This window comes from Syngnathus leptorhynchus, chromosome 5 (genome assembly GCF_054491065.1).
Source record: "Syngnathus leptorhynchus isolate UIUO chromosome 5, UIUO_Slep, whole genome shotgun sequence".
NCBI classification, from domain to species: Eukaryota; Metazoa; Chordata; class Actinopteri; order Syngnathiformes; family Syngnathidae; genus Syngnathus; species Syngnathus leptorhynchus.
In genome coordinates this window covers 11,027,013-11,051,775 of record NC_141199.1, presented here as the reverse complement: position 1 = coordinate 11,051,775, position 24,763 = coordinate 11,027,013, and the positions used below count along the sequence as shown (strand labels likewise).

The window sequence follows — 24,763 nt, the reverse complement described above, 5'->3', positions numbered from 1 at the left end:
CTGCCCATCTTTTTCATCAGGGGCCCATTCACCATTTTACGTCCTTGCATGGCGTGTTTATTGCTTCTGTTCTAGTGAAAGCTACTTTGCATTATGACATCAAGCATGGACATTTATGGTACATTTCATGCTAAATGTCACCTCAAACAAAACTGTGTATACGTAACACACATACGAAAGAGTCGGACACACCTTTGAGTTGGTTCACTTTTTCTTAGTTGAGCTGTACCCGTTTGGGCTGATTTCAAATGGAATTTAGCATTGATGACATGTCACTGATTGGAACAGCAACTTTGGAATCGTGTACTGCTTACATTAAATGATATTAAATCTGTGAGTTTTGAAGCTGAAATTTCAGTACCCTACTCTTTGTCATATAAATAAGTCACAATCAAGCCCAAACAAGCTCTCTGAGGTCAATTTAATATCCTATTGGTTAAACAGTCCAATTGCTGAATTTGGACTGGACAAATGCAAACATACTGGAAGAAATGCAGCCACAAGAAACTCACAAAAGACTTTTTTTTTTTTCTCTTGTCCAACACTTGTGCCTTTCTCTGTTGACAATGCCAGAAGTGAAAGAAAAAGGAAAACATATGGAGTTCATGTTTTAAGACACTTGCGCATTTGCTGTTGTTTGACTTTCAAGGCACATTTTTCAAACGTCATCATAATTTATTTGTATCTATTGAATTCAATTTAAAGGCATCTCAATTTATAATGCAAGTAATACTTCCTATGACGCTTCAATCTCCAATAATTAAAAGTGTGTGCAATTTGGCATGGCAGATGAGTGGATTACATAACGCCCTATATGTAATACACAGGACAGTAGATGTTTCAAAGTAATCATTAAAGACGACTAATAGTTTGTAAAGTCCCGTCATAAAGGAATGTGAGTCATTGGTCTTGGATGGTGGAGAAAGAATTGCGTAACAAGGGTAAAAGGAATGCAGCAGAGCAACTTTTCTTGCAGCTGAGTAGTGGAGGACTTACATATACTGGGGTGCGTCCTGACATTGGTACTATAGGGTTTCATTCCAAACTGAGCTTCGGCTGTACTGTAGAACACATTATTATTGATTATGATAAAAGAGAAGCATTGCTGAAAGACGAGTGGAATATTCACCTGTGAGGCAGCACTCGTACCAATAAATGGATCAAGCCTGTGTGACAATCAGATGCACAATCAATTTTACTGCAGTTTTAAATTGAAACTTCATCATTGGTTCAAAAGAGAGAGCGGTAATATATTTTCCTGAATTTAACATGAGTTTGAATGTTATTGTTTAATTCTTAGCTCAGGGACATTTCCAGTTATGAGGGTGTACACAACTGCATTTTCAGATTTTCTTGAGTTTTTTTCTTTTCAAATGACTTCTATCGGTTATACAGGTCTAAAGGTTCAATTAATAGTTTAATACTACAAACATTTTAATAGGAGCGTGTAGTTTTTTTTTTTTATATCCACTTAATTTGAGATTAAGACCTTTTTTCATTTAAACATTTGAAACTGCTTATTACAGTATACTGCATTTTCACGTTTCAGAAACATAAACTTTTGTGTATATGTCATCGCTATAAATACTTTGATAGGGTGGTAGCTTTCCAGACAATGTCAGCATCCATCTCGACCATAAAAGGATGTGGTAGTTGTATGATTTATGAGCTTTGAAAGAAATCAAATGCGGTGCCAAAGCTAATTTGGCACAACATGCAAGAATCCTTATCTCCACCTCATACGGCAAATATCATTGCTCCATCCAGGTAGGGCACATTCTATGTGACGCTGGAATGTGTGAAGTGGATAAGACAAAGACTTGACATACTTCCAAAAGAGAGCTCTGGTTAGTCCACTATGATGTTAAAAATGCAACAAAGAGTGACAAACACACCTTTGCGGTTAATGCGAGCTATGATGTACACAAACCTACACACATCCACGCCCCGCTGAGGCATTCCAAGCACTGCGCAAAGCCACACCAACACACACCACCACGACGCTAAGTGTAGCTCAGAGAACATGATGCCGTTGAACTAACGCAAACAGTTGATGCAAATAGATTTCAATTATGTGTTCAAGTTACCCAGTTTATTTCTTTCGCTTCAAAATAAATCAATTGGACCATTTTTTTACAATGACAAAGGGGAATCAAATTAACTCAAGGGGTTACAAAAAAATAAGAGAGGGGTGGGGGAAAAAAAAAAAAATCTTCGGTTTGGACAAGTTGATGAATGGCCCAGAATGTCATTGCATAGCACAAAGCATCCTGTTACCTGCGTGCATACTATTTCTCATTTGGTGGTTTAAAATATATTGCCTAGAAGTGTTTTTGTACTAATATGGGATTTACTGTTATCCATGATACAACTTGGAATTCTGGTTGTGTTGCCACAGTAGAATGCAACCTGATTATGAGGCTGGGAACCTCCGACGTTGAGTGAATATAAATCAGCGGTTAATTGATAAAATATCAAACAGTATATTTGGAAAGCCTGTGCAAAAGTCTTAGGAATTTTTAGCTTTGTTGTTTTTTTACAATAACCATGTATGACTACAATTCATAGAGTTCACTTGGTAGAGTCAAGTTTGTTTGTCTGTTTGCAAAAGGGTCAATAAAACAACAAAGCTAGTGCCTGCCTAAGACCTTTGTATAGTACAATATTTCCAGACAGGGATGATATTTGTGATTCTAAAATAAAAATAAAAAAAACATTTAAAAGACTCCAACGTGGTCATTAGGTAGCATCAGGTATGCTTTAAAAGAAAAGAAAATATTAAAAATGAGTCTACCTGTCACATTTTGGTACATGTTTTGACTTTTCACAGGACAACCCCAAAGTGAAAATGTCCAAATGGGTCCCAACTGAACTTGGGAGCATCCCCGGTATCACTTGGCTAGTTGGTGTTAGTCTCCATTGTATTTATATGATGTAATCGCTCCCATACTAGTCACTGGATAACATGGCATCTCATGGCAAAGAATTGAAACTCTACATTAGGACGGCTGAAACTATATGAAAACGACCAAATCCTTCCAACTAAGCAGCGGTGTGGTGCCATTTTGCTGTCATCCCATGAAAACAAAATGACCAAATTGTGTGGGGTGTGCTCACTTATGAGAGAAAAGTAATGAATCAGTTCATGTCAGTCTCCCAAAGGAAGTCACCAGCAAGACAGCAGAAGGTTGAATCACGACTCGACAGCCTAAAATATGTAGAGCATTTTTTTTTTTTAAAGGACAGTCCCAAAGCAAATCAAAAAGGCTGAATTTAGGATGCATTTAAAAATGTTATCTGACACGCTCTCCTCAAGAGTACGAGTGTCCCATTACATTACATCACCGCTCTGTGTTTCCATAGCATAAGGGGGCATTTAAACTTCACCATACGCTTCAGTTTTCTTCCCTAAATTCAGATTGTGCACTTAATTTGAACACCACTGATATGTAACCGGCTGTCTTGTGCTTTTGAACCGGTACAACCCGATCATCTAAACCATTTGACTGTTCTGCAATGATTACATCCCCTTGAAAATGCTGTCTTAAAAACAAACAAATTTGGAATAAAAAATTGCACAAAACAACCAAATTTTGTACAAAACAACCCTTTTTTTTTCTTTCTAAACAATGGATCAGTTTTAAGGTTGCACGTGAACTCTGACAAATGAGAAAAAAATCCGGGTGGCGCTGCAGGAAAGACAAGGGACAAAGCAAACAAATGAGGTGTTTAAGGTCACACTATTACGGCTGTTTCATTAAGTGTACTACTGTGCCGAAGAAAAAAATAAATCTGCAAATGCTCTGGGAACAAAACAACTTGGCTGCAATCATTAAGACATGGTAACCGGTTGAACCATGACAAGTCATTAAAAAGATGGCAGGTAGATTTCATGACATTCCTTTCTCCAAAACTCATCCGCTTGTCTCGCACGGAGGCACTGAAAAGTAACCATTCAAGAAAGATGATTCTAATAAGTGACACCAGGGAGGCTTCTCTTCACGTTTTAGCTGCCGAATCCAAAGATTCCCTTGATGTAGCCGGTTAGGCCGCCCTTGACCTTCTGCTCCACCTTGTCGTCCAGGGCCGGGAAGGCGACGTGGTTGAGAGCCAGGTCAAAGAACAGAGGTTTGCAAGGGATCGGCTGGAAGTCGGGCGGGAAGTGGACAAGGTTGGGGTGCTTCCCCACAAGGGAAGGGTCCAGGCGGAACGTCTCCAAGCGGTCGCACAGAGGCTGGAGAATGACGAGGGGTATCGTTACCGTGAAAAATGACTCAAGAACGGAAAGAGCTTTGTAGCACAGATCCACATAAATGCGGGGATTGTATCGTTAACAAATGCATGTCTTAAAAGTCATTTGTAGATATTTAAAGACAAAAAAAGGTTGAAATTTGTTCAATATTCAATATTATAATCCTCTTAAAATAATGTTTGTACTTTTTTCTCTTTTAACTTGTCGTTTGTTATCCCGTGTTTCAGATATGAACCAGATAACTCTTTTTTTTGTCTTTGACCACAGCCTCGTCTAGTCACTGTCTAGTCTTTTTTTATGCAGTATTTTCTTTCAAACTACTAAAATGCGAAATTACATTAAAATGGGAATTACATAAATACATTTTCACCGCCCATTCATTGGATAATAGCAACAAAATGTGCAGTAACCAGAATGTCCATCAAAATCCAGAAATTGTCTACGTACTGTACATACAGTAGTTACAAAATCAGACAATCGGGAAGATTGGTGTCATTATGTACACTCGTGGTGGTTATGTTTTAAAAAGTTTCCTCTTACCGTGTTGTCTTTGATGGGCTGTGGAGTGGGAACTTCAACAGTCTCTCCAGTATCTGAGGGAAAAAAACAGTTTATTGTAATTTTTGCTCCCATAGGTAAAAAGAAAAAAAAAAAGAGTGCCACTTCAAATCCTTCACCTAATATGGCTGCCGCTTGAAGAGAGTATTTTTCTGCATTGACTTTAGCAATGAGCTCCTGCACATCAGGGAGGTCCTGTCAACATCACAGACTACGTCAGTGATCCAGAGGCTCCACGCAAAGCGCTAGTGGATGCACATGCAGTACTGGAGCTATATTAGCATGTCAGTGTTGCTCCCAACCTTAAGGCTGTTGTTCATGCCCTTGGTTTTTGACTGCACCTCCTTGGCATACTTGAGCACCCTCTCATAGAGCACCAGAGCCTCGCTCCACTTCTTCACCAGGACGTAAGACTGGGCGATGTAGAAACACCTACAAGTAAGACAAACATTGTAAATATCATAGGCATGCCATGTATGTATCACACATGTGGTTGGGTGGTTGACCTGTAGGCTTTGTAGGCCAGTGTCTTGAGGGACACCTCTTTCTGGAACCCATGGTCGTCCTCCAGGCCCTGCAGGGAGGAGAGCTCAGCCAGACTCTGTGGGGACACCAAGGAGAGCGGTTGTTACGGATGCCGTGTTTGGGGTACAGGGGTCCAGACACTTGCCTGTAGGATGATGTCATAGAGGCGGATGAGGTCCTGTGGACGGGGCCCCCTCTTATTCTCGTCCCCCTCGGGCTCCTTCAGCTTGGCCTGCAGTGTGTGCGCCATGCTCTCGTTCCTCTTCACCAGCGTGCACAGCTTGATGTAGCTCAAATAGCTGGCAGACAACACACAATGACTTAAGCAAACATTCCGTCTATGCTAACGATTCAAACGTGACGATCGATACATTTGATTTGTCACCACAAAGTCCTTAAATCCTGATTCGTGAATCAAGATCTGACTTGAAACGGCCCACTGATGCCTCAACACTAAGTTGCACTGAACAAGGATTGTGTTCATGCAGCAAATGTCAGCACGTTGTTCCATTTCTCCTTATTTAATTGATTAACAACCCACATATTGTGTCACGCTTTTTTTTTATGTAGCTCTCACTATTCCAACTTCATGTTAGACACTGTACTGTGTGGAAAACCTCAATCAAGAAACTCCCTTTGCGCGATAACATATACAAGTAACACCTTAAATAAGTATGTAAATCACATCATAAAGACAACATTGAAAACTACCTGTGCAGGAACTGCATGTTGGACACTTTTCCGTTCTCAGCATCTGAGCTTCTATCGCGCTGCTTCTATAAGCAGAAGCATTAACCAAACGTGTTCATGATTGACTTTTCAGGAACACCTTCCACAAAATCTGCTCTTTTTCTAAAGGTGTTATCGTCGTACCGCCTCAGTCTTGAGTTCCTCTCGCACCGCTTGGATGGTGTCGCGGCACTCGGCCAGCAGGGTCTCATACAGATGCTCTTTGGTCTCCTCGTTGGCTGCCTTCGCGAGGGGAAACAAGAATGTCAGATGAATCAAATCTAATCACACTGAAACGTGGATCTGTGTTAAGATCTGCATTTCTGGAGTGCACACCATGCTCATACCGAACATACATTGTAATGATTACCACCTGCCATCTTGGCGCATTTGATTTTCCCTCATATTTGAATATGTGGTCGAGCAGATGGAATCGGTACAAATATCGAGCTGGAGCGCCGGTGTGTTGCGCAACACCTGAATCCCACCTTTGCATTTACTTTCTGCATGATTAAAGTCACAATTTCAGTACTCAATCACACGACCCCATCAAGGCGTCTTAAACTCAAGTAGTTGAAGTGGGAGACTCCGAGCAAGAATGTATGTTCAGTGATGAAGGTGAAGAAGACAGAGGCGGAGGAGAAGATATGTGGCCCGGCGGCCTCCTGATGGATTCCTGCACTCTACGTGCGCATACTCCACTATTATCAATGACACATTGTTCTTCACCTTACAACCACATACACTCGCACGTACCCTTATATTACACATCTACACACATTGCACAACTATTAAATCAAAGAGCACCACGTGGTGGTCAGCAAACACCATATCAATGCTTCAGTTTGATGTGCTTATTAAAAAACACATTTACTTCCGAAAGCAGTCAAATGAACATCAATCTTTGTAATAATAACCACGTCGAGGCAGGGGTGATGGTATTTAAAGTCCCGCACTTAGGTACCAACACCTTGCTACGCCCAGCAAAACTGGCTTTACCTGTTCTACATTCCCTGCGCTTGAGAAGTTGCATGCGTGCTGCACTGCAGACTGACATGTATAAATAATGTGGCTCTTTACTACACAGAGCACGTACGGGCGGATGATGATTGTGTGTAAAAGACAAAACATGAATTGATTTGACTCTTGCATCGACACCTAGCGCACTATGTTAGGTGGGATCTTGAGTATTTAAAGTAAGCGGCAATTCTACTAGGCACACACAAACTGGGTGTTGTCTTGCATTTATGTATGTACTGATATGCTCAGAATGTAGTTGTACCAAGAGCGGGGCTGAATGCCAGAGGGCGTGACGGGAGCGCCTACAAGAAGTGCTTATGACAAAAACCACAGGAATGGATCGGAGGTGGCTGCGAATCGACCAAGGGCGGACAATGACACCCTTTGAATGTTTGGTAAACTACATCCAGACACTTTCACAAAAGGAGTAGGGAGCCATGTTTTTCCGAGAAAACGTTCAGAACTACAATGGCTCAGGGTAATCGTACCATTTATGGGGTGTATTGACTTTGATGGTACCACTGAACCACATTTGACATTCTGGGGACATCTATGAGTTTCCACACAATCTCTTATTAGGTATTACTTGCTGACAATGAAATTCTCTTCTATTGGTTGTTGTTCAACTCCCACTCAATGATGATGTCAATGTGGGAGGTTTTCTTCATGTTTGTCTCACTTTCAAGCTCTCTAAGGCAAGTTGCACAGTGAAAGGTGGTTTCCTCCAAAAAGTCATGTAGCAGTACTGACCTGAGCAATGGCAGCCTCGTTGTCTGCCAAACCCAACAGGAAGATGCGGACCTTGTCGATCTTGACGGGCACGCTCCTCTCGCGCCACTCCACCTCGCTCATGGTGGCCGCCTGCTTGGTTCTCGCCTGAGTGATCAGGGTCTGGAAGAATAAAGACCTTTGGTAAATATGGAAGTGGTGATTCTTTTGGGAGTGAGTGACATCAAGGTTCTCACCTCGAGTTTCTCAGCCATCATGCCTCCTCCTCCTCCTGTCAGTCTCATTTGCATCAAGTCATTGATAGCATTCTGGTCACCTGTCAGATGGCAAAATCATGAATGAGACGGGAATAGACGAGAGGTGTGATGATTAAAAATACAACTGAGTTATTTTCACAATATCTTACCTATATTGTAAGCACAGTATCGGATGTTAGGTGATATTTCATCTACACGCTGACGATAAAGAGCTTCCAGCTCCTCAGTGAATGCACTTGCAAGCTTCTCATAGATGGTCCTTGAGTCAAAATTAATATTTTATTTCATCCCTTGACTCTGACAAAATTGATATTTAAAAGAACTGAATGTTATGGGGAAAATAAACGGGAAAAAATGGCTCACTTGCACTTGTTGAAGGCCTCCATGGCACTCTTCCACTTCTGCAGTTCAAACTCTACCATGCCAGTCAGATAGGATGTGTAGGCCTACAAATAAAAACAAAATGTCACCAGTGACTTTGGAAAACAAATCATATATATGTATAGCGACGTAATTTATTTCAAACAAAAAAAGCATCCTCCAAGTAAGATATGAAAAATTGTGCGACACAAGGCGGCACTATTAGATCCGAGAATACCTGCGCTTCCAGTTTAGTCTTGGCATCAACAGAGGGACTCTCGCACAGCTTCTCCAGCTTCTGACTGTGCTTGGCAGCTTTGCGGAGCCGTGCCAGCAAGTGAAAACGCTTACGCGGTTCCGTGTTGGCCTCCTGCTTCAACTGCATGGCGTAGCTCCATGCACGCTCCGCTTCCATCAAAACCAGCAGCAAGTACCTTAAAAACAAGAAGAAAAAAAAAGTTGCACAAGTCCCTGGGTATAAATCAGCAATTTTTGTCAGAAATTCCTAACCCAGAGTACCATTTCATTTTCAACAAAATGACAATTTGTTTACCACAAATGCATCTTTGGTCATCTAGCTTAGGCAGCAAATTGCAGCAACAGGCAGAAAATTAGATGCTCATCCACTATATGGTAAATGTATAGACTGTGTATTCTGTAGACTTTTACCATTCACACAACAGATAGAGTAATGCATTTCGCAACATTAAATACCTGCTGTCGGAAAGCATTTCAACTGTTATTTTTTTCCCAACAAACTTGTGCCGGTTTCCCATCTTGAATCCAAGAGTCTTGCGTAGACGACGTAGTCTACGAGAGCAGTAGCCCCTGCAAAAGGGTGGATAGATCGTATTATGGAACAGTTACAAGATCATAGAAGTTTAATCTTCTTACAGGAATAATTCCACTACTCCAGAACCTGACAGGGGCTTACCTGTATCTTTGGTAGTCTCCATGTCTGAGACCGTGCAACTGCTGGGACTCCTTAATGATTTGCAAGACTGCAGATCACAGTTAAGGAACCTTACACCCACATTCATGCCAATATTTCCTTCATTTTAACATACCACGTGTACCCATCATCTCTATAATATTATACAAGTGGTTGACGTTTCCGTACAATACCATGCGCGGGTACTACACATCACAATCATCCCACGAAAAACACATTTGTTATTACATTTACATGGACAAGCCGACCAGAATAATTTTAGGGTGAGTTAGGAAAAGACGTTGAACTGTTTGGCAGTGACTGTTTCAGTGACACGTAGCCTAACATCGCTGGCCTCGGACACACCAAGCTAATATGCTAAGGTTAGCTTCGGAGCTTGGTACCTAATAAAACACGCAATAAATATAGAACGCTGCAAAAAAAAGATACTTTCAAGTCCAACTCCTCCACCCGGTGAATTTTCTTTATTTTCCTCCAAGGCAGAAGCTTTCGCTTCGTTTTGCTTGACTGTGGTCATTTCTAAAAGCTAGCGACACTAAGCACAGCACAGCAGCCACAGGGAGTAGACACGCTGAATTCTTCACGAACCGACTAGTGTTGGCTCGTGAGTGAATGATTCGTTCAAAAGAACGAATGTTTTCAGTGAACGAGAGTGAATTCTAAGCTCCTCACGTCTGCGTGTGCGCTATAGTATGGTCTTTCTTTCCTTGGCAAATCGTTTATCTCCATTCTGGATCACGTTCATTCACTGAATTGTTCACGTAAGGAGCCGCAACGCGTTCGATACGTTGATGCACGGGAAGTAAGGCAGTTCACTCATTGACTCGTTCGCGAACGGGAAAGTCGGGACTCATTCCCTCACTGATCCGTTCTCGCTGGAAATGAACATTCTAAAGATTCAGTTTACTTAAAAGAACTGGAATGCACATCACTAGAGCGGGCCAATGACGTTGCAGGGAGAGGAACAGACTGTCGGGAAGGTCTCGCGAGTTTCCACCGTCTTTGTTGTTAGTCAGAATTTAAAAAAATAGCTTATTTTTCTTATATATTTATTTTGAAATGTACCTGATTCTTTCTGTACTTGACTTTGACTTTTTTTTTTTCAATTGTAGAAAAAAAGAAAATCAGGTGTTTGTAGGCATTTTTTTTCAATTGTAGAAAAAAGAAAATCAGGAAATTAAAAAAACGTCAATGCTTTGTCACTGCAGGAACATATTTCTCGAGTATGTCATTCAAACTCGAGATTGTCATTCAAACTCAATTTTTTTGTGTCAACAGTTTGTATAGATAATTTGCTATAGATATACTGTAAGGTGTATTTATTTATTTTTTTACTTAGGAGAGCTTCCATCATGCTGGTTCTTGCGCTCATGCAGACGTTAAGTTATAATTACATTCAGAATGCCTTGAATGACAAAACCACCTTTATATTTATTAGCATTTTACTTTCTGTCTAAGAAGAGGGGATCTTTGGCAATGTTTTGGACCTGCAAGATACGAAACTGTAGCAGTGAAGGGACAATCGATTATTAGAGCATGAAATCAGCAAGTGGATACTAATTTACATGTTGTCTGCAGCAGAGATATATCTGCAGAGGAAGTTCTTCAGTTCTGAAATATGAATGGTCTCCTTGATGGTGGTGTCTCTGCTGCGTATCTGTAGGAGGCCGCTCTCCAGAGTGTTCTCACTGATCACCGCAGTAAAAAGCACGCCCATCTCATCATATCTACAAGGCACCAAACACATACACGCAGTATTCCATCAATTGGTTATCATATATTGTATATATTTGTTTTTTTTGATGAACATTCTTACTTGGAGTTGAGCTGATCCATTGGTGAGGGTGATGTTTCAAGATATCCGGGCCAAGCAGAGATTTTAGACTCTTTTAACTCCTTCAGCAGCCCTTCACAAACCTACACCCCAGAAGCAATGTCAATTACAAAAGGTAATGTAATTGCATACTGAAGTGTTTCTCTGACCTTCCTCAGCTCCATGGTGGCTCCCCTGCCAATACCTAAAGCCACTTTGACTGGAGCCAACAATGGATGTAATTTCAGAACCTGAAATTGATGACATGATGAAATAAGACATAAAAGAAATGTTTCATAAAAAGACTTTTGTAGGTGGCTTTACTTTTCTCTGCTGTAGCTTCTGTTTGGTATCTTCTCTCTTGCGTAGCTGCAGCGAGTTGGACAGAAAAGCCAATAAACCACGATTGATGTTCCCGGTAATTGAAACTACGTGAGGAATAGACTTGCGCCCATCTCGACTCTACAGGATATTTGGAAAGACAAACAATGCAATCAAATGATTATATACTTGGATTGTCCTTGGGCCATATACGCTCAAAATCTCTATGGAATTCATGTCTTAGGAAAATATCACGATCTGGAAAAGAGCATGTGAAGAAGCCATAAAGCAGCATAGACCTGGAGCTTAGAGCGGGCTTCTTTGTGCATCTGAAGCAGTTCGCCATCTCCTCGGCTCCATAGAACCTCCACGGGCTCCTGTCCCCACGGGAATTTGTAGAAGATCTTCAAACCGCGTGACGTTGGCCCCTCTAGTTCATCTAGAGGGACGTCACTGCTGCTGAAGTCCGATGGAGCGAGGGCAAACTGGTCCCAAAATAAATAAACATCAAAGGTATCAATTTGACCAAAACATATTTTGAGCGTCATCCATCAAGAACTCACCTTTCTCCACCACTTGAGCCTCTGTCGAGCCCAGTGGTCCAACCATTGCGAGGAGGTTCGAGGGGAGCAGAACCAGACAAGAGATGCCTGTGTGACTTCTGCTGGGCTGACAGAAATATCATTCTTGGAATTACAGTGGCACGCTTAAGAATGATTACTTCCGAGCATGAAGTTGCTGCTGATTTTTCGTTTGCTGGTTGGAGCGTAGATGAAGCCTTACCAGCCATCACCGTCTTTCGAGGACTGAAAACATCTACCAGTTTCAGCGATGCCAAATGGGAGCTTCCTGTTCACCATCTCAAATATGGGGACAAACTGCTCCAAAGACCCTTAGAAAATAAGCAAAGGGCACAATAAATGAATTGAAGATTTGTCATTTGCACAAAAAAATGATTACATCAAGCGATGACTTTTCTAGTTTGTCTTCACTAATATGAAAATAATAAAAGGGAAAAAAAAAACATTACAATTGAAAATAAAGAAAGGATCGGATTGTTACCTGGAATGAGGCTGGTTCTCAACATAGGTAATGTCTGCAGAAACATGTGGACCTTCTGGATGAGCTGCTCCCTGCTCAGCTCGGTCTCCTCTAGCATATTTACGACGTTATTGGGATCTGGGACCGTCAGGTATCCCCATTGTCCACTAGCTGCATGACTTCCTGTGCTGCAACTCGGCGTGTTGATCCCGAACACCTGATCGCTGGATCCAGTCATCGAACGCCACCACTGGTGCAGCACATTGTCCATGAGCTCAGTGCCCAGTGGCCCGTAGTTGCAACCGCTCCCACGTTTAAACAGCTCCACATTGGTGTCTCCAGGAGAGATGAAGTGTCTGTCCACAAAGAGCTGTAACAAAGTCCTGGTATGATCCAAATTGGTTGGTGGACAGCAGCGTCCTCTTACATGTTGCCAAACACGCGGCGTACATCGAAACGCACACTTTGGCAGGACTTTTCTAACTAAGTGATTGAACATGAGCAACGAGCTGGTAAAATGACAAATCTGTCCAATGTATGAATCCATCAGGGGAACATAATCCAACCACCTATAACCCACCTCAACATTCATCTATGGTGGCATAAAGCTGTTTAAAATGGAGCTGAGGAACAAAAATAATCAAGATGACACATGCAAGTGTTATTAGCTAGCTTGTGTTTTCGTCTGTCAATTCGAAACTTCTTTTCAAACTTTTATCGTAAATATTTGTCCTACAAAGAGTATATGGACATAGTTACGTTTAAAATTCGTATCGGATTGTAACCCGGAAGTGATGTCTTTGTTGTTGTTTTTTTTAAGTCTTTTCTTTATGTAAATCCTCCACAGCGCCATCTAACGTGACCGCCAGACTGCACATAACCCTATACAGTACATTTTTGTGAACATTTTCATTTCATAGGCCAAAGCGGGAGAAATGGCATTTTGCTTAAACGTTGAGTGCGGCATAGTGAAAATGTCTTTTTTCCAAACGAACTTTTATGCACACATGTAGAGTCACACTTGGGAAAAAGTGATGGTTGTGTCAGACGATGAGGGCAGGCACGTCGAGGGATATTTAATGGTTGATTTTCAAAGCAGACACAGCCCCAGTAAAACGAGGTTGTGAACACATGATCTGTTGTTTTACATCAACTTTCCCAAAGTCTAACCCACTTATGATATGTATAACCCACTTATGGTACATATAACCTAAATTAAATTTCCCCAAAAAGAGACAAATCTCCCCTTTTCTTATTTTTATTTAAAAAAGGGACATTGCACCATTTTAATATTGATCACATCACTTTCACTAATTCATAACATCAACGCAATACAACGCATCAACTAGTTAAATAACTAAGGAATGTACGGAAACACAAAACCAAGAAAAAGTACAGTACATGACCCTTGCACCGAAGGAGACGCTCTGGTATCAATTAATCTCAAAACCTGCAGTAAGCAAGAAAACAAAGTTAAACATATAGAATACCGTAATTAGAACAACTTCAAATGCGATCAGCGTGTGAATTGTCGACTAAACAAAGAAAAAACAAGGAGTTTCCATATCTCGTATGGCGACTACTGTGGAAAGGGTGGTGGCATGGGGTAGGGCAACATTGGAGGTGGGGGTGGTGGCTGTTGAGCCTGTGGCGGTGGTGGGGGCTGAGCGACGTAATTAAATGGGTGGTTCATGCCGTTCTGGCCCGATCTCTGCATGCCCCCAAACTGAGGTGGGCCCTGGAAGCTTTGGTTCCCAAAGGCTCCCGCCTGATTGGAAGGACCACCAAAATTACCTTGGCCATTGCCGTTGCCATAATGGTTGCCATAACTACCACTAGAGTTACCTCCATAGCTGCCCCCATTTTGCACCTTACCCCCAAAGCCACCCCTTGGCGCATTTCCAAACCCTCTATCATTGTCCCTGTCCCTGTAGCCGCCGCCACCACCAAAGTTCTCACGCCGCCCACCTCCAGAATACCTATCTCGACGGTCATCTCTGAAGCCGCCTCGCCCCCCCCTTCCGCGACCTAAATGGAATGAAAACAAAGACATACCGCTATCACATTTCGCGTCACTCAATTGTCACCATTCAATTTGAGTGGTTCTCGTACCTCCTCTGTCCTCTGCCATTTGGATGAGCTTGGGGTTAATGGCCTGGTTGGCCTCGCGGAGCACAGAGATCAGGTCACTTGCCTGTTTCATGTTGTTGGGGGTGAAGAAGGTGTAGGCCGTGCCCGTTTTTTGACTCCGGGCTGTGCGTCCAATGCGGTGGATATAATCCTCGGAGGAGTTAGGGTAGTCATAATTGATGACAAATTTCACATCCTCCACATCTGTGAGAAGTGTTGCAGTGTGGCAAAACGAAACATGGGGGGCCACACGGGGATTTTGCACACCACAACAGCCAGACCAAAGCAAACAATTAGCAACTGTAAAGGCTGAGGTGGAAGGTGGTGTTGAGGCTGTGGAGGGAATGGGTTATCATAGCAGCATCATTTGACATCTACTCCATGGGAATACTACTGTGGGAAGAGAGAAACGATGCACACTCCCATTGCTTACCATGGTCCAAATGATCCAAAAAAGACTTTGCACTCCCTCGTTGGTTACCAAGGGAGAATACAAATGCTTAAAGGCTTACCATATAAGGAGTATGCATTCACTAGTCCTTTCCCAATGCAGCCAAATCCCCCACATGTTGTCAAGTGACATCCGGGAGCTTCTTCTACGCAGTTGGGCCAGGATATGCACTGGGGGCCTCCTCAAATGCCAATATGATTCATTTTTGCAGGTCGTTTTTTTTTCCCAGTACACCCTCAAAAGAAGCCACACTGCACGTCTTGCCAAGACCAAATAGATCAGCTATTCAATTGACAGGGGCCCCTTCAAAAACAGTAAGCCTTGCGGGAGCCCCCCCTCCCCCTCCCAGCAAAAACAAATCCCACGTCCCTTCATGTGTGTCATCAAGGCAAGATGTCCCAAGAAGCCAGTGTTCACTTGAGAAAATGTCTCTCGTTGGCAGGTCTCGACATGACTTCTAGAATACAGGCGAGGGAGGAACTTTGGTTTGAGCTGTCGCTCACTCTTTCTCCTCACTAACCCCTATGCACATGTGCCAGGTCTCATCAATTTTCAGAGACTAATACAAGTTCTTAAACCGCTTTCTCCATTTCAAGGAATCCAGCACTTTGACGGGAACAAGCGAGAACCGAGAGCTGCGACAAGCACCTGGCGCGTCGCCGATAACAATCGTCCCAAATCTCAATACCGTACAGCGCTTTCAAACACAGCCACATGCAGCAAGCACTTTTTGGGGGCGGTAACGGTTTGAGTCGGAAACAGCTGGATGGCAGTTGTCGGGCGAAATCCACGGACAGAGAACAGATGTGTGTGTATTTCAACATGTCGGAGGCAAAGGCTTAGCCACAGAGCCTTTTGAGAAAAAAAATCACTGGCACACAAGAGCTTTCACCTCTCTAGGCCCACTGGGTGGCAAGCCAGTTGAGCACTTCCAATATGTCATCCTTCTCCCTCTCCAGGCCTGGGACTGTCATGCCTAGTGCCTGCCACAAAGACTCCACCTTAAGGTGAGGAAAAACTCAGAAAATGCATAGAGAAGTTAAAGAAAGCAAAAACACTTTCTTTAAATTACATAACGGAAAAAAAATGGTGCCGCTTTATGGCAAACTGACCTAAGCCGCGGGAGGCTACGTCTGTGGCGATGAGGATCGGTGCTTTGCCGTATCGGAACTCTAAAAGGGGGAAAGTGCAATGGAATTAAAGAAAAACAGATATGTCATCGTTGCTTTTAGCGAGCGAGAGCTGTGTTGTGCCCAGTAGGTACCATGCAGTGGAAAAGGTGAGCTCATTTTGTTCTTACCATTAAGGACCCAGTCTCTCTCCTGTTGGCTCTTGTCTCCATGAATTCCCATTGCTGGCCACCTGTGTGAAACAAACTCTGCATGACAAGCAGCTGATTGAGCTTCAAAGCAAGATCTATGCGGATATCCACGACAATAACAAAGGAATGAGCGATTGTTTCCTATATTTTAAGATTATTGTTAAGTACCTTTTACCAAATGCGATTTTTGACTTCCGACTCTTTCACAATGTCGGCCCACATATGCGCCGTTGTAGTGAATTGGTTTGTAAATCCGAATCGTTTTTAAATCAGATATGACAACATTAACTGAGTGAAATAAAAATGACATTGGGGTAATACTTACCCATCTCTTCTCATGCTCCTGGTGATCTCATCACAGCGTCTTTTGGTCTCCACAAAAATAATTGTCTTGTTTTCCTTTTCACTCATTATCTCCTCCAGCAACCGAAGCAGTCTGGAGACAAGATGACAGCTTGTTTTTAACTACCAGTATGAAATCATTTTGAGTTACTTAACTTTCCTCTCCAAAGCATCTTACTTGTCCTCCTTCTCCATGTCATTGCAAACGTCAACAATTTGCAGGATGTTATGGTTGGCGCTGAGCTGAAGCGCTCCAATGTTGATTTGTACATAATCTTTCAGAAAGTCCTCAGCAAGCTGCTGAACTTCTTTGGGCCATGTGGCACTCCACATCAGGGTCTGACGGTCAGGCTGGTAAGGAGACGGGCGACACTCAGTTTCTTTTGCCTTACGATCATTTTTACTTTGAGTCACAAGGCATCCGAACTTCAGAGTGATAGGATATGATCTCACCCGTATTTGGTCGACAATCTTGCGGATCTGTGGTTCGAAACCCATGTCTAGCATGCGGTCGGCCTCATCGAGCACGAGGTAAGTGCAACGCTGCAAATTTGTTTTCCCGCACTCCAGGAAATCAATGAGACGACCCGGGGTAGCGATACAAATCTCAACTCCTTGAATAAAACCACAATTTACACATTATTATTTACACTTCTCCCTTGTACGGAGCGGTCCCCTGGACCCCCCTAAACCTCCTGACGGAGAGATAACAGTCCAAAGCGGCGTACCTCTCTCGAGATCCCGAATCTGGGGTCCTTTGGGTGCACCCCCATAGATGCAGGTGGTCTTGAGACGGGAGGCTCTGCCGTATTCAGCGGCGACTTGTTGCACCTGCTGGGCCAGCTCACGTGTAGGCGCCAACACCAAGCACTGCAAAAAAGCATTAATTTGCTTAAAAATGTGCATTCATCAATACAGTTAAGAGTTCAAACTAAAATAGAACCTGTCTATTTGACGGTGCATTTCCCAACCATGCAAGACCAAACAAATACTAGCAAATATTAGCAAACCAATTCCCATAATGTATATTTATAATGCACATTTAAACACATTTAATTCAAGACAATTTCAGCTTTTGGACAAAAAAATATCAAAGAAAATAGATAAGTAGTACACATTCAAAGGATGGTTTACTTACAATAGGTCCATCACCATGCTCCAGGAAGGGTTGATGTTGGATGTGCACAATAGCAGGTAGAAGGTACTGAAGAACAACAGGGTGAGTACATATTAGTTTCTCTGAGCTCACCAAGCCTTCTGTTGTGAATTGTAAACACATCAAAAGCTTAGTTACCAGCAAAAACAAAAACTACTTGTCTTGACATGCATTTGTGTGTCCTTCAGTGTCTTTGAAAAACCTCTGAAAACGTCATACTTATGTTTTAATACGTACTGCAAGAGTTTTCCCAGAGCCAGTTTGAGCAATCCCAACCAAATCTTTGCCACTGAGAGCAACTGGCCACCCCTGAGCTTGAATAGGGGTTGGTTCAATCCAGTTTTGTTTAATGATCACATCCATGACATAGTCTGCGAAAAAGGATAGGCGGGATAAAAAGAAAGGTGTCACTTTTGTTGCAATTGTCAGCATTGCAAACTTTGGCTTTTTGATTCACGCTTACATTTTCTAGGAAAAATCATTTCAACTCACTTGGAAATGCAGCTTCATTGAACCTTAAAATTGGTTTGGGGCATTCTCTTCCTTTGACTGTCACTTCTCTGCTGACTCTGTACTGCTCAACTTCTGGCTGAAATGGGAGGAAAGGAATCACACGTAAACAATGATGACTGCCCACACGAGCACAGGGGAAAAGTGTTACTTCATGTTAAACCACATATGGAAATGTAAACAACACCAATAAATGCTTACAAGCAGCCTTCGGGTGACATCGGGGTGTTCCTGGTAGAAGTTCTTTTGAAACTTTGGAAGCTCATCAAGGTTCCAGTGTCTCTTTCTTAGTCTGTCACCAGGGTTTCCAAACTTTACCGGGGGAGGTCCACCCCTGCCGCCTCCACCACCGCCTCCAAAACGAGGAGGTCCCCCACCATATCTAGAGAAGACACAGAAGACACCATTTATATGAGGAAGTAGAATGTTTGATCTGGTTGAAGAAGAAGTGTTGTACATTTAAATGGAAGCTGTCCAATGGAGTTTTTAGTATCTGAACACTTGTGCGTTGTGTGCATTCAAAGCATGCATAAAGTGACATTGAGGGGCGACAACGCAATCCCAATACTGCAGACCATGGAAGACAAAATGAAGCAATCAAGTCTGTGTTTTGTCAAGACGGGAAGTCGCTGCGTCATAAACCCATGTCACGTTAAGGCTGTTCAGATTTCTCCTCCTAGTGTTCGTGCCTATAAGGGCAGCTAATAATCACACGGCCCGGCCCGCAGTTAGCCATCTTTAAATCTTAAACCAATCGAGGGAGTTGTAGTCCGTGACAGTATGTTCACTTTAACGCAGAAATCAATTGAATCGATTGTGTGGATGTGCGGTCCAGAAAAAGAATAGAGGGATGAATTAAAACCGAGGCTTCTCTCGCAGCATTGTAGCAAAAGCGGCGTTTGACGTTAGCAGCCATTTGTAAACGGAAAGGGAAACAAAACAAACGAATAAAAAAAAAACGGCGGGTGACTTACCCTCTATCACGGCCACGGTCTCTGTCTGAAAACCCTGGCATTATGCAGCAGAGTAGACTGAAAATAAAGGCGAACCTAAGGCAAATATGTTAGATGGATTAACAAGACCGGCTAAACACACACAGCTCGGCCAACTGAAAGGACGGAAATGACGACACACAATGCGGCGATAACGTAGTATCACTGCGCGTTGGGCAAGCTTTGTACATTTGTTTTGGTTTCATCTCTTTACCCAGAAGTACCAAAACTACGTACACATTGACAAAATAGAAAAACTGATATTTCTTTATCCAAAAGTAGCTAAATTACGTACTTGTAAATAAATAAAAACAAATCAGTACAAACTTATTCTTATCAGTCCATCCATGCATCCATGCATCCATGCATCCATGCATCCATGCATCCATGCATCCATCCATGCATCCATCCATCCATCCATCCATCCATCCATGCATCCATCCATCCATCCATCCATCCGGGCAATTTTGGAGCGCTCAATCGACCTACCATACATGTTTTGGGGATGTGGGAGGAAAGTGAGTGCCCGGAGAAAAACCCACACAGGCACGGGGAGAACATCCAAACTCCACACAGGGAGGGCTTGAAGTGGAATCACACCCTTTGAACAGTGAGGTGGATGTGCTAACCAGAGCTCCACCGCGCCACCACTGATTTTTATGATTAATAATATTTTCTTGTAACTTTCTTTCAAGGTGTTCATAATGCAAAATAAGGTAATGATAACAGAAAAGCATTTTGACTGAATATATGCAAATTTGACTCAATGGATGAGCACAGTTTTCACAATACAGTATATAATTTAATATTTTCTTGGAGTCTGCCGCTTCACCCAACAATGACACCATAAAGTATTGACTAACCGGTGTGATTGCATTCATCCGCTTCTCTGATTCCGGTCCTTATATGGTCATCCCATATTTCTTCACTGTGAGGAAAAAGATATATTTTTGGAAACGCAGAAACTTGCACAACATATGACAGAAGGAATTTATGGGCATATCCCACTACAAAGTATACATTGAAAACAAACATCTTTCTCATTCAAGACACTGCTGTGTTGTTGATTCTTTAATTCTTGTGCTCTCCTGTGATTGTCATCTTTGACATAAATGTCCAAACTCTGCCCTGTGTCCTTCCAAGGACAATGAGCCATCTGCCATTCAGCATACAAGCCCTTTGTCATTATCGTCTTCTGCACCACAAAAGCTAACATTTGCAAGAACCACACGAGAGACAGTATGCCTTTTGAACACTTGCAGATGGAGAGGTCATTCTTGCAGGAGAGTATTTATTGAGAGAAAGCAGGGTGGGGGTGAGAGTGTACAGGGTGGGGGCCAGTATTTGATTTTAATTTATGTATTAGAATTGAAGAATTTTCTTGCTCACTATGTCTTTCAACAAATTAGACGGATCATGCAAGAACAAACACTATTTTAATAGACAACAAAACTGAGAAATTGAGGAGAACATGAGTGTTAAGGTCCAAAAACTTAATACCAACCACAAAAAACAACAATGACAAAAAATAAAATAAAACAAGCACGTAAATAACATTTTCCAACCCAATAAAGCATTTTTATTAGTCTGAGGATGGTGTTATCAGGAAAAACAGCGATTGGAAGGAGTTGGAAAAAAGAAAACCACCTTACCGGAAAAATGAGGTATTGCACTAATAACGTCTCCGGAGCAAGTTTCTCAATTCAGAGACTCTTTTTTCAAGCTCGTCTCTTTCTCTTGTTAAAGCATTGAATCTTTCTTGTAATCTGTTGCACTGAAGTCTTGTGCCAGAAAACTCCCAAAACGCCTTCTCGCGCTGTGGACTGGTTGGGCAAGTTAGATTGCACTCCAAACAAAATTGTGAGGGCACTGAAGGAATAAAGTATGAATGGATCATTATCACAAACTCAGATGAACAGCGGGAACATTATTCATTGCATGACACTGCTTTAATTTTACAATTTGGGAGAATTTGGTCATTTCTACCATGGAAATCCTTTCCATGTTCACTGAGCTGAAGTCAGTCGGCAATGTTCAATTTTATGATGATGGTTTGAACTCAGGTTTTGACTTTTCAAGGATATTTTCTCGAGAATTTTGGTTGAACTCAAAAGATTTACGATTCAAACTGGATTTTCCATTGGATCTATTCACAGCACTGTTTGACGTTACTTTCTTGATACAGCAGAAGTTTAAACATGTACATTCAAAAACAATAGTATGAGCAGTCTACTTACAGGCGAGGCGTAGAGAAACATTGAGCGTGGCTTGAAGGACACATCCAAGGCCGATGACAAGGAGAAATACATGACACATTCTTTGTTGTGCTAAATGGATGCATATATAGTGTGAAAGACTCGGGGCTTAATGAACCAAATATTTTGCAGGGTGTAAGTACTTGCAGAGATGCAATTGCTTGATTACTAAAGTATAAAAGAATATTTTCCCCTTTATAAATTCCGTATTATAGATAGAAACAGTAAACTCCAGCAGGTATAGGAAGTCTATGACTTTACAGAAAACTTAAATCCAGACATTATTCTCAGGTATGATGAGGACGAGATTACCTTTTCGATTTGTATCCTCACTCGACATCTGCTGAGCCATCTCTACAGGAATAATGCATTCAACTTTCAGCTCAGTGACAATCGACAATGTGTCAATTCTGGAGCCCGAGTTACCTGACACTATTTATCTATCATACGAGTAAAAAGGGGAACTAATAAAGGCTTAAGCATACTTCTCACTCTCTTTTTCTCTCATGCACACCCACTTCAAGAATTTCATAATCCCATCACATCCTGATAAAAGGAGAACAACAACCACCCGACAGAAAGAAATGAAAAGACAGAATCACAGAAGGGTTTTTTCCACGACTGCGACACTAACTTCCATCATTATTGTAACGCTCTCGCGGCCGCGACATGGTGAGACTTCATCGTTCAGAAGCTCAACTGCAGATGGACTACGTGAACATGCCTCAAGCTTCAAGCAAAGAAAGAACAGAGGCAGGGACGGGTGAATACAAGAATTTTTAAGCCATATGAATCTGTTCGATTCCACCTCCATTACATAAATACGAACATAATATTAAACACAATGTTCAATGATTAAATTCACCGGAATAACTTGAGTTCATTCATTATGTCTCTCATTGGCGCTCATGATAATGATGTCGTCTCATAGGCAGAAACGTGTACAAACTAGTCGCTGTGAGCCTCGGACTGTTGTGTGTCCTCCAAGCTGCTCTCAACATCTCACTACGTCTTACTTCTCGTGAGTTCCAATTCTTCTTCTCTTTTTTTGTGCTGTTATACGTATATGCATGTTGCCTTGATAGGTCATTTGGAAAAGATGTACAAATGAATAAGTGTAAAAAAAACAAAAAAAACAAAACACAGCTAATAAAACTTGATATATATGAACAGGCATGTGTAGACTTTTTATATCCACTGGCTCATTTCCCTTTCAGTGTATTCTGTCAGTGAAATAGACAAATTTGCTGCGTGGGCAAACTCCACTCTCGAGAAAGAACTGAAAAGAAAAATCGATACTATTGGTAAGGATAACTGGGAACGTATAATCATTGCTGTTATGAATGATTAATTCTGATCTGACTGGTTTTATTGACAGAAAATTGAATTAATTACTATCTACTTATTTGTTTGTGTGTGTTAAAAAATGTTGAGCAGATAAATATGGACAAGAAGGGTGGGTATATTTTCCCTCCAGTTTGTATTACATCTCTTCCACGAAGAGAACGTGGCAAAGCAGTCGAGTCGACTGCCTGAGTAGAGGTGCAGACCTGGTGGTTGTCGACAGCAGGGAAGAGCAGGTAGCGCTGGTTCTTGTGTGATTCCTATTATTTTCACAATTTCTTGGAGTTGAATCTCCGAAAGAGAGCATGATGTGTTGCGTTGTCTCTTAACAAGGACTTTCTCAGGAAATTCCACAATCCGGTGTGGATCGGGCTGAAAGATCATGGGGGCAAGTGGTATTGGATCAACAGGTCTCAGCTGAAAACAAGGTTAACACTTTTTTTTTTAATGCACACGCACGCCACGTCATTGCTTCAAAATATGTTTACGCTTCATGACTGAATCTGTGTGTGTGCGGAGATAGAGCAGTGGTTCTTAACATTGTTGGAGGTATCGAACCCCACCAATTTCATATGTGCATTCACCGATCTTCTCTTTAGTAAAAAATACAATTATTTCTTTCAAATTCAAGACATTGTTTTTTTTTTATTAGTGCACAAAATGAGCCTTGAATGAACGTCACCTTGTTCAAAACCGACACAATGCATGAACTCACAACAAATGACACAATCAGCAAATCAGTGTGACTTTGCGAGACCAGTTCAGATAGGCGTTATCACGAATTTGCACGATAAATCTGGTGTGTTCGGACCGTCGCAGTGGTGGCTCTGCCGAACCCCTGAGACCGCCGACCCACCGCACCCCGAGGGTTCGATTGAACCCAGGTTAAGAACCACTGAGATAGAGAGATACATAATTCATAGATAGATTCAGATAGGTAGGTAGATACATAGATACAGACAGCGAGTGAGAGAGCAAGAGAGAAAGAGACAGAGAGAGCGAGAAAGCGAGAGAGCAAGAGAGAGAAAGCGAGACAGAGTGAGCGAGAGAGAGAGAGATAGACAAGACAGAGCGAGAGATAGAGACAGAGACAAAGAGAGAGAAAGAAGGAAATGAATGAAAATAGAATGAAAATGAAAACTGTGTGTGTTTTCTTGTGTTACAGCTTCTGGGCTTTAAATGAACCCAATAAATTTGAAGGCAAAAAAGAAGACTGTGTACAAATACGGTACAATGACAATATAAACAACTGGAATGATGTCATATGTGCAGAACAACATTTTTGGATCTGTGAAAAAAAGCTGTGATGCAACTGTTAGTAGATACAACTAGCTCTGAAACAATTTCATTTCACATAGATGTTGCAGCGCTTCGATCATTTTAAAATGGTCTGATCTGCTTGTGTTTCCGATTACAAACATTGAGCGTTTGTGGAGAAACCATTGGGCTGAATAAAGAATACTTTTTTGTGCCATGTGACATCCATCTATTAACCTTCTAAAGCGCTTATTGTCATTAAGATCACACATGAGCTCAAGTCTACATTCCAGCTAATTTGGGAGAAAGGCAGGGTACACCAGGTACCTGGATTGGTAACCAGTAACATTCAAACAACCATGCGCAATCGCAGACAATTGTCCCTAAGGAACATTGCATGGATGTTTTGGAACGTGAGAGGAAACTGGAGTGCTAAGGAAAACACACG

The 24,763-nt window shown here is 42.0% G+C and overlaps 4 protein-coding genes and 1 long non-coding RNA gene across 6 annotated transcripts; 1 reads left to right on the top strand and 4 right to left on the bottom strand.

The window, feature by feature from the left end:
- Positions 1-2,070: 2,070 nt before the first annotated feature.
- On the bottom strand, positions 2,071-10,017 carry srp68 (signal recognition particle 68). The gene is made up of 16 exons (XM_085911492.1): positions 9,812-10,017; positions 9,365-9,431; positions 9,145-9,258; positions 8,669-8,864; positions 8,434-8,516; positions 8,220-8,329; positions 8,050-8,129; positions 7,835-7,975; positions 6,209-6,307; positions 6,047-6,111; positions 5,481-5,634; positions 5,317-5,411; positions 5,113-5,242; positions 4,930-5,005; positions 4,793-4,845; positions 2,071-4,234 (listed from the first exon to the last, which is right to left on the bottom strand). Exons 1-16 carry the CDS (start codon positions 9,897-9,899, stop codon positions 4,007-4,009), a joined length of 1,779 nt encoding a protein of 592 aa, XP_085767618.1. The 5' UTR covers positions 9,900-10,017; the 3' UTR covers positions 2,071-4,006.
- A 498-nt stretch (positions 10,018-10,515) lies between these two features.
- polg2 (polymerase (DNA directed), gamma 2, accessory subunit) lies at positions 10,516-13,356 on the bottom strand. The gene is made up of 8 exons (XM_085911493.1): positions 12,579-13,356; positions 12,300-12,408; positions 12,080-12,185; positions 11,816-12,001; positions 11,520-11,657; positions 11,366-11,446; positions 11,199-11,299; positions 10,516-11,109 (listed from the first exon to the last, which is right to left on the bottom strand). Exons 1-8 carry the CDS (start codon positions 13,147-13,149, stop codon positions 10,944-10,946), a joined length of 1,458 nt encoding a protein of 485 aa, XP_085767619.1. The 5' UTR covers positions 13,150-13,356; the 3' UTR covers positions 10,516-10,943.
- A 362-nt stretch (positions 13,357-13,718) lies between these two features.
- Positions 13,719-19,591, bottom strand: LOC147056888 (putative ATP-dependent RNA helicase DDX5). The gene is made up of 13 exons (XM_085911491.1): positions 19,442-19,591; positions 18,669-18,849; positions 18,450-18,546; positions 18,195-18,328; positions 17,940-18,005; positions 17,530-17,671; positions 17,255-17,415; positions 16,980-17,152; positions 16,785-16,895; positions 16,439-16,500; positions 16,251-16,310; positions 14,670-14,891; positions 13,719-14,585 (listed from the first exon to the last, which is right to left on the bottom strand). Exons 1-13 carry the CDS (start codon positions 19,480-19,482, stop codon positions 14,137-14,139), a joined length of 1,899 nt encoding a protein of 632 aa, XP_085767617.1. The 5' UTR covers positions 19,483-19,591; the 3' UTR covers positions 13,719-14,136.
- Positions 19,592-20,734: 1,143 nt separating this feature from the next.
- LOC147056887 (uncharacterized) lies at positions 20,735-22,232 on the bottom strand. Its single transcript, XR_015066132.1, has 3 exons — positions 22,027-22,232; positions 21,697-21,786; positions 20,735-21,328 (listed from the first exon to the last, which is right to left on the bottom strand). It is a non-coding gene; the product is annotated as an uncharacterized LOC147056887 (long non-coding RNA).
- A 111-nt stretch (positions 22,233-22,343) lies between these two features.
- Positions 22,344-24,525, top strand: LOC147056886 (CD209 antigen-like protein A). Of its 2 annotated transcripts, none has more exons than XM_085912610.1 (6): positions 22,344-22,477; positions 22,646-22,735; positions 22,932-23,018; positions 23,152-23,294; positions 23,392-23,486; positions 24,224-24,525. In XM_085912610.1, the coding sequence occupies exons 1-6, from the start codon at positions 22,384-22,386 to the stop codon at positions 24,363-24,365; spliced, it is 651 nt and encodes a 216-aa protein (XP_085768736.1). In that variant the 5' UTR covers positions 22,344-22,383; the 3' UTR covers positions 24,366-24,525. The 2 variants fall into 2 exon arrangements, with proteins under 2 accessions (XP_085768736.1, XP_085768737.1); XM_085912611.1 differs by having other exon boundaries at positions 23,403-23,486; positions 24,224-24,378.
- Positions 24,526-24,763: the final 238 nt, after the last annotated feature.

Coding starts and splice junctions, on each gene's coding strand:
- LOC147056888 (XM_085911491.1), bottom strand. CDS start 19,482: ATGCCAGGGTTTTCAGACAGAGACCGTGGCCGTGATAGAGG. Junction 18,006..18,194: donor GCTCTGGGAAAACTCTTGCA/GTACGTATTAAA, acceptor GTTGTTCTTCAG/TACCTTCTACCTGCTATTGT. Junction 14,586..14,669: donor AATGGCAGAGGACAGAGGAG/GTACGAGAACCA, acceptor CATTCCATTTAG/GTCGCGGAAGGGGGGGGCGA.
- LOC147056886 (XM_085912610.1), top strand. CDS start 22,384: ATGGTGAGACTTCATCGTTCAGAAGCTCAACTGCAGATGGACTACGTG. Junction 22,478..22,645: donor AAGAACAGAGGCAGGGACGG/GTGAATACAAGA, acceptor GTCGTCTCATAG/GCAGAAACGTGTACAAACTA. Junction 23,487..24,223: donor AGGTCTCAGCTGAAAACAAG/GTTAACACTTTT, acceptor CTTGTGTTACAG/CTTCTGGGCTTTAAATGAAC.
- polg2 (XM_085911493.1), bottom strand. CDS start 13,149: ATGAATGTTGAGGTGGGTTATAGGTGGTTGGATTATGTTCCCCTGATG. Junction 12,409..12,578: donor GAGAACCAGCCTCATTCCAG/GTAACAATCCGA, acceptor TTATTTTCTAAG/GGTCTTTGGAGCAGTTTGTC. Junction 11,300..11,365: donor CCACCATGGAGCTGAGGAAG/GTCAGAGAAACA, acceptor TCTGGGGTGTAG/GTTTGTGAAGGGCTGCTGAA.
- srp68 (XM_085911492.1), bottom strand. CDS start 9,899: ATGACCACAGTCAAGCAAAACGAAGCGAAAGCTTCTGCCTTGGAGGAA. Junction 8,517..8,668: donor AGACTAAACTGGAAGCGCAG/GTATTCTCGGAT, acceptor TTTTATTTGTAG/GCCTACACATCCTATCTGAC. Junction 8,130..8,219: donor ATACTGTGCTTACAATATAG/GTAAGATATTGT, acceptor GCCATCTGACAG/GTGACCAGAATGCTATCAAT.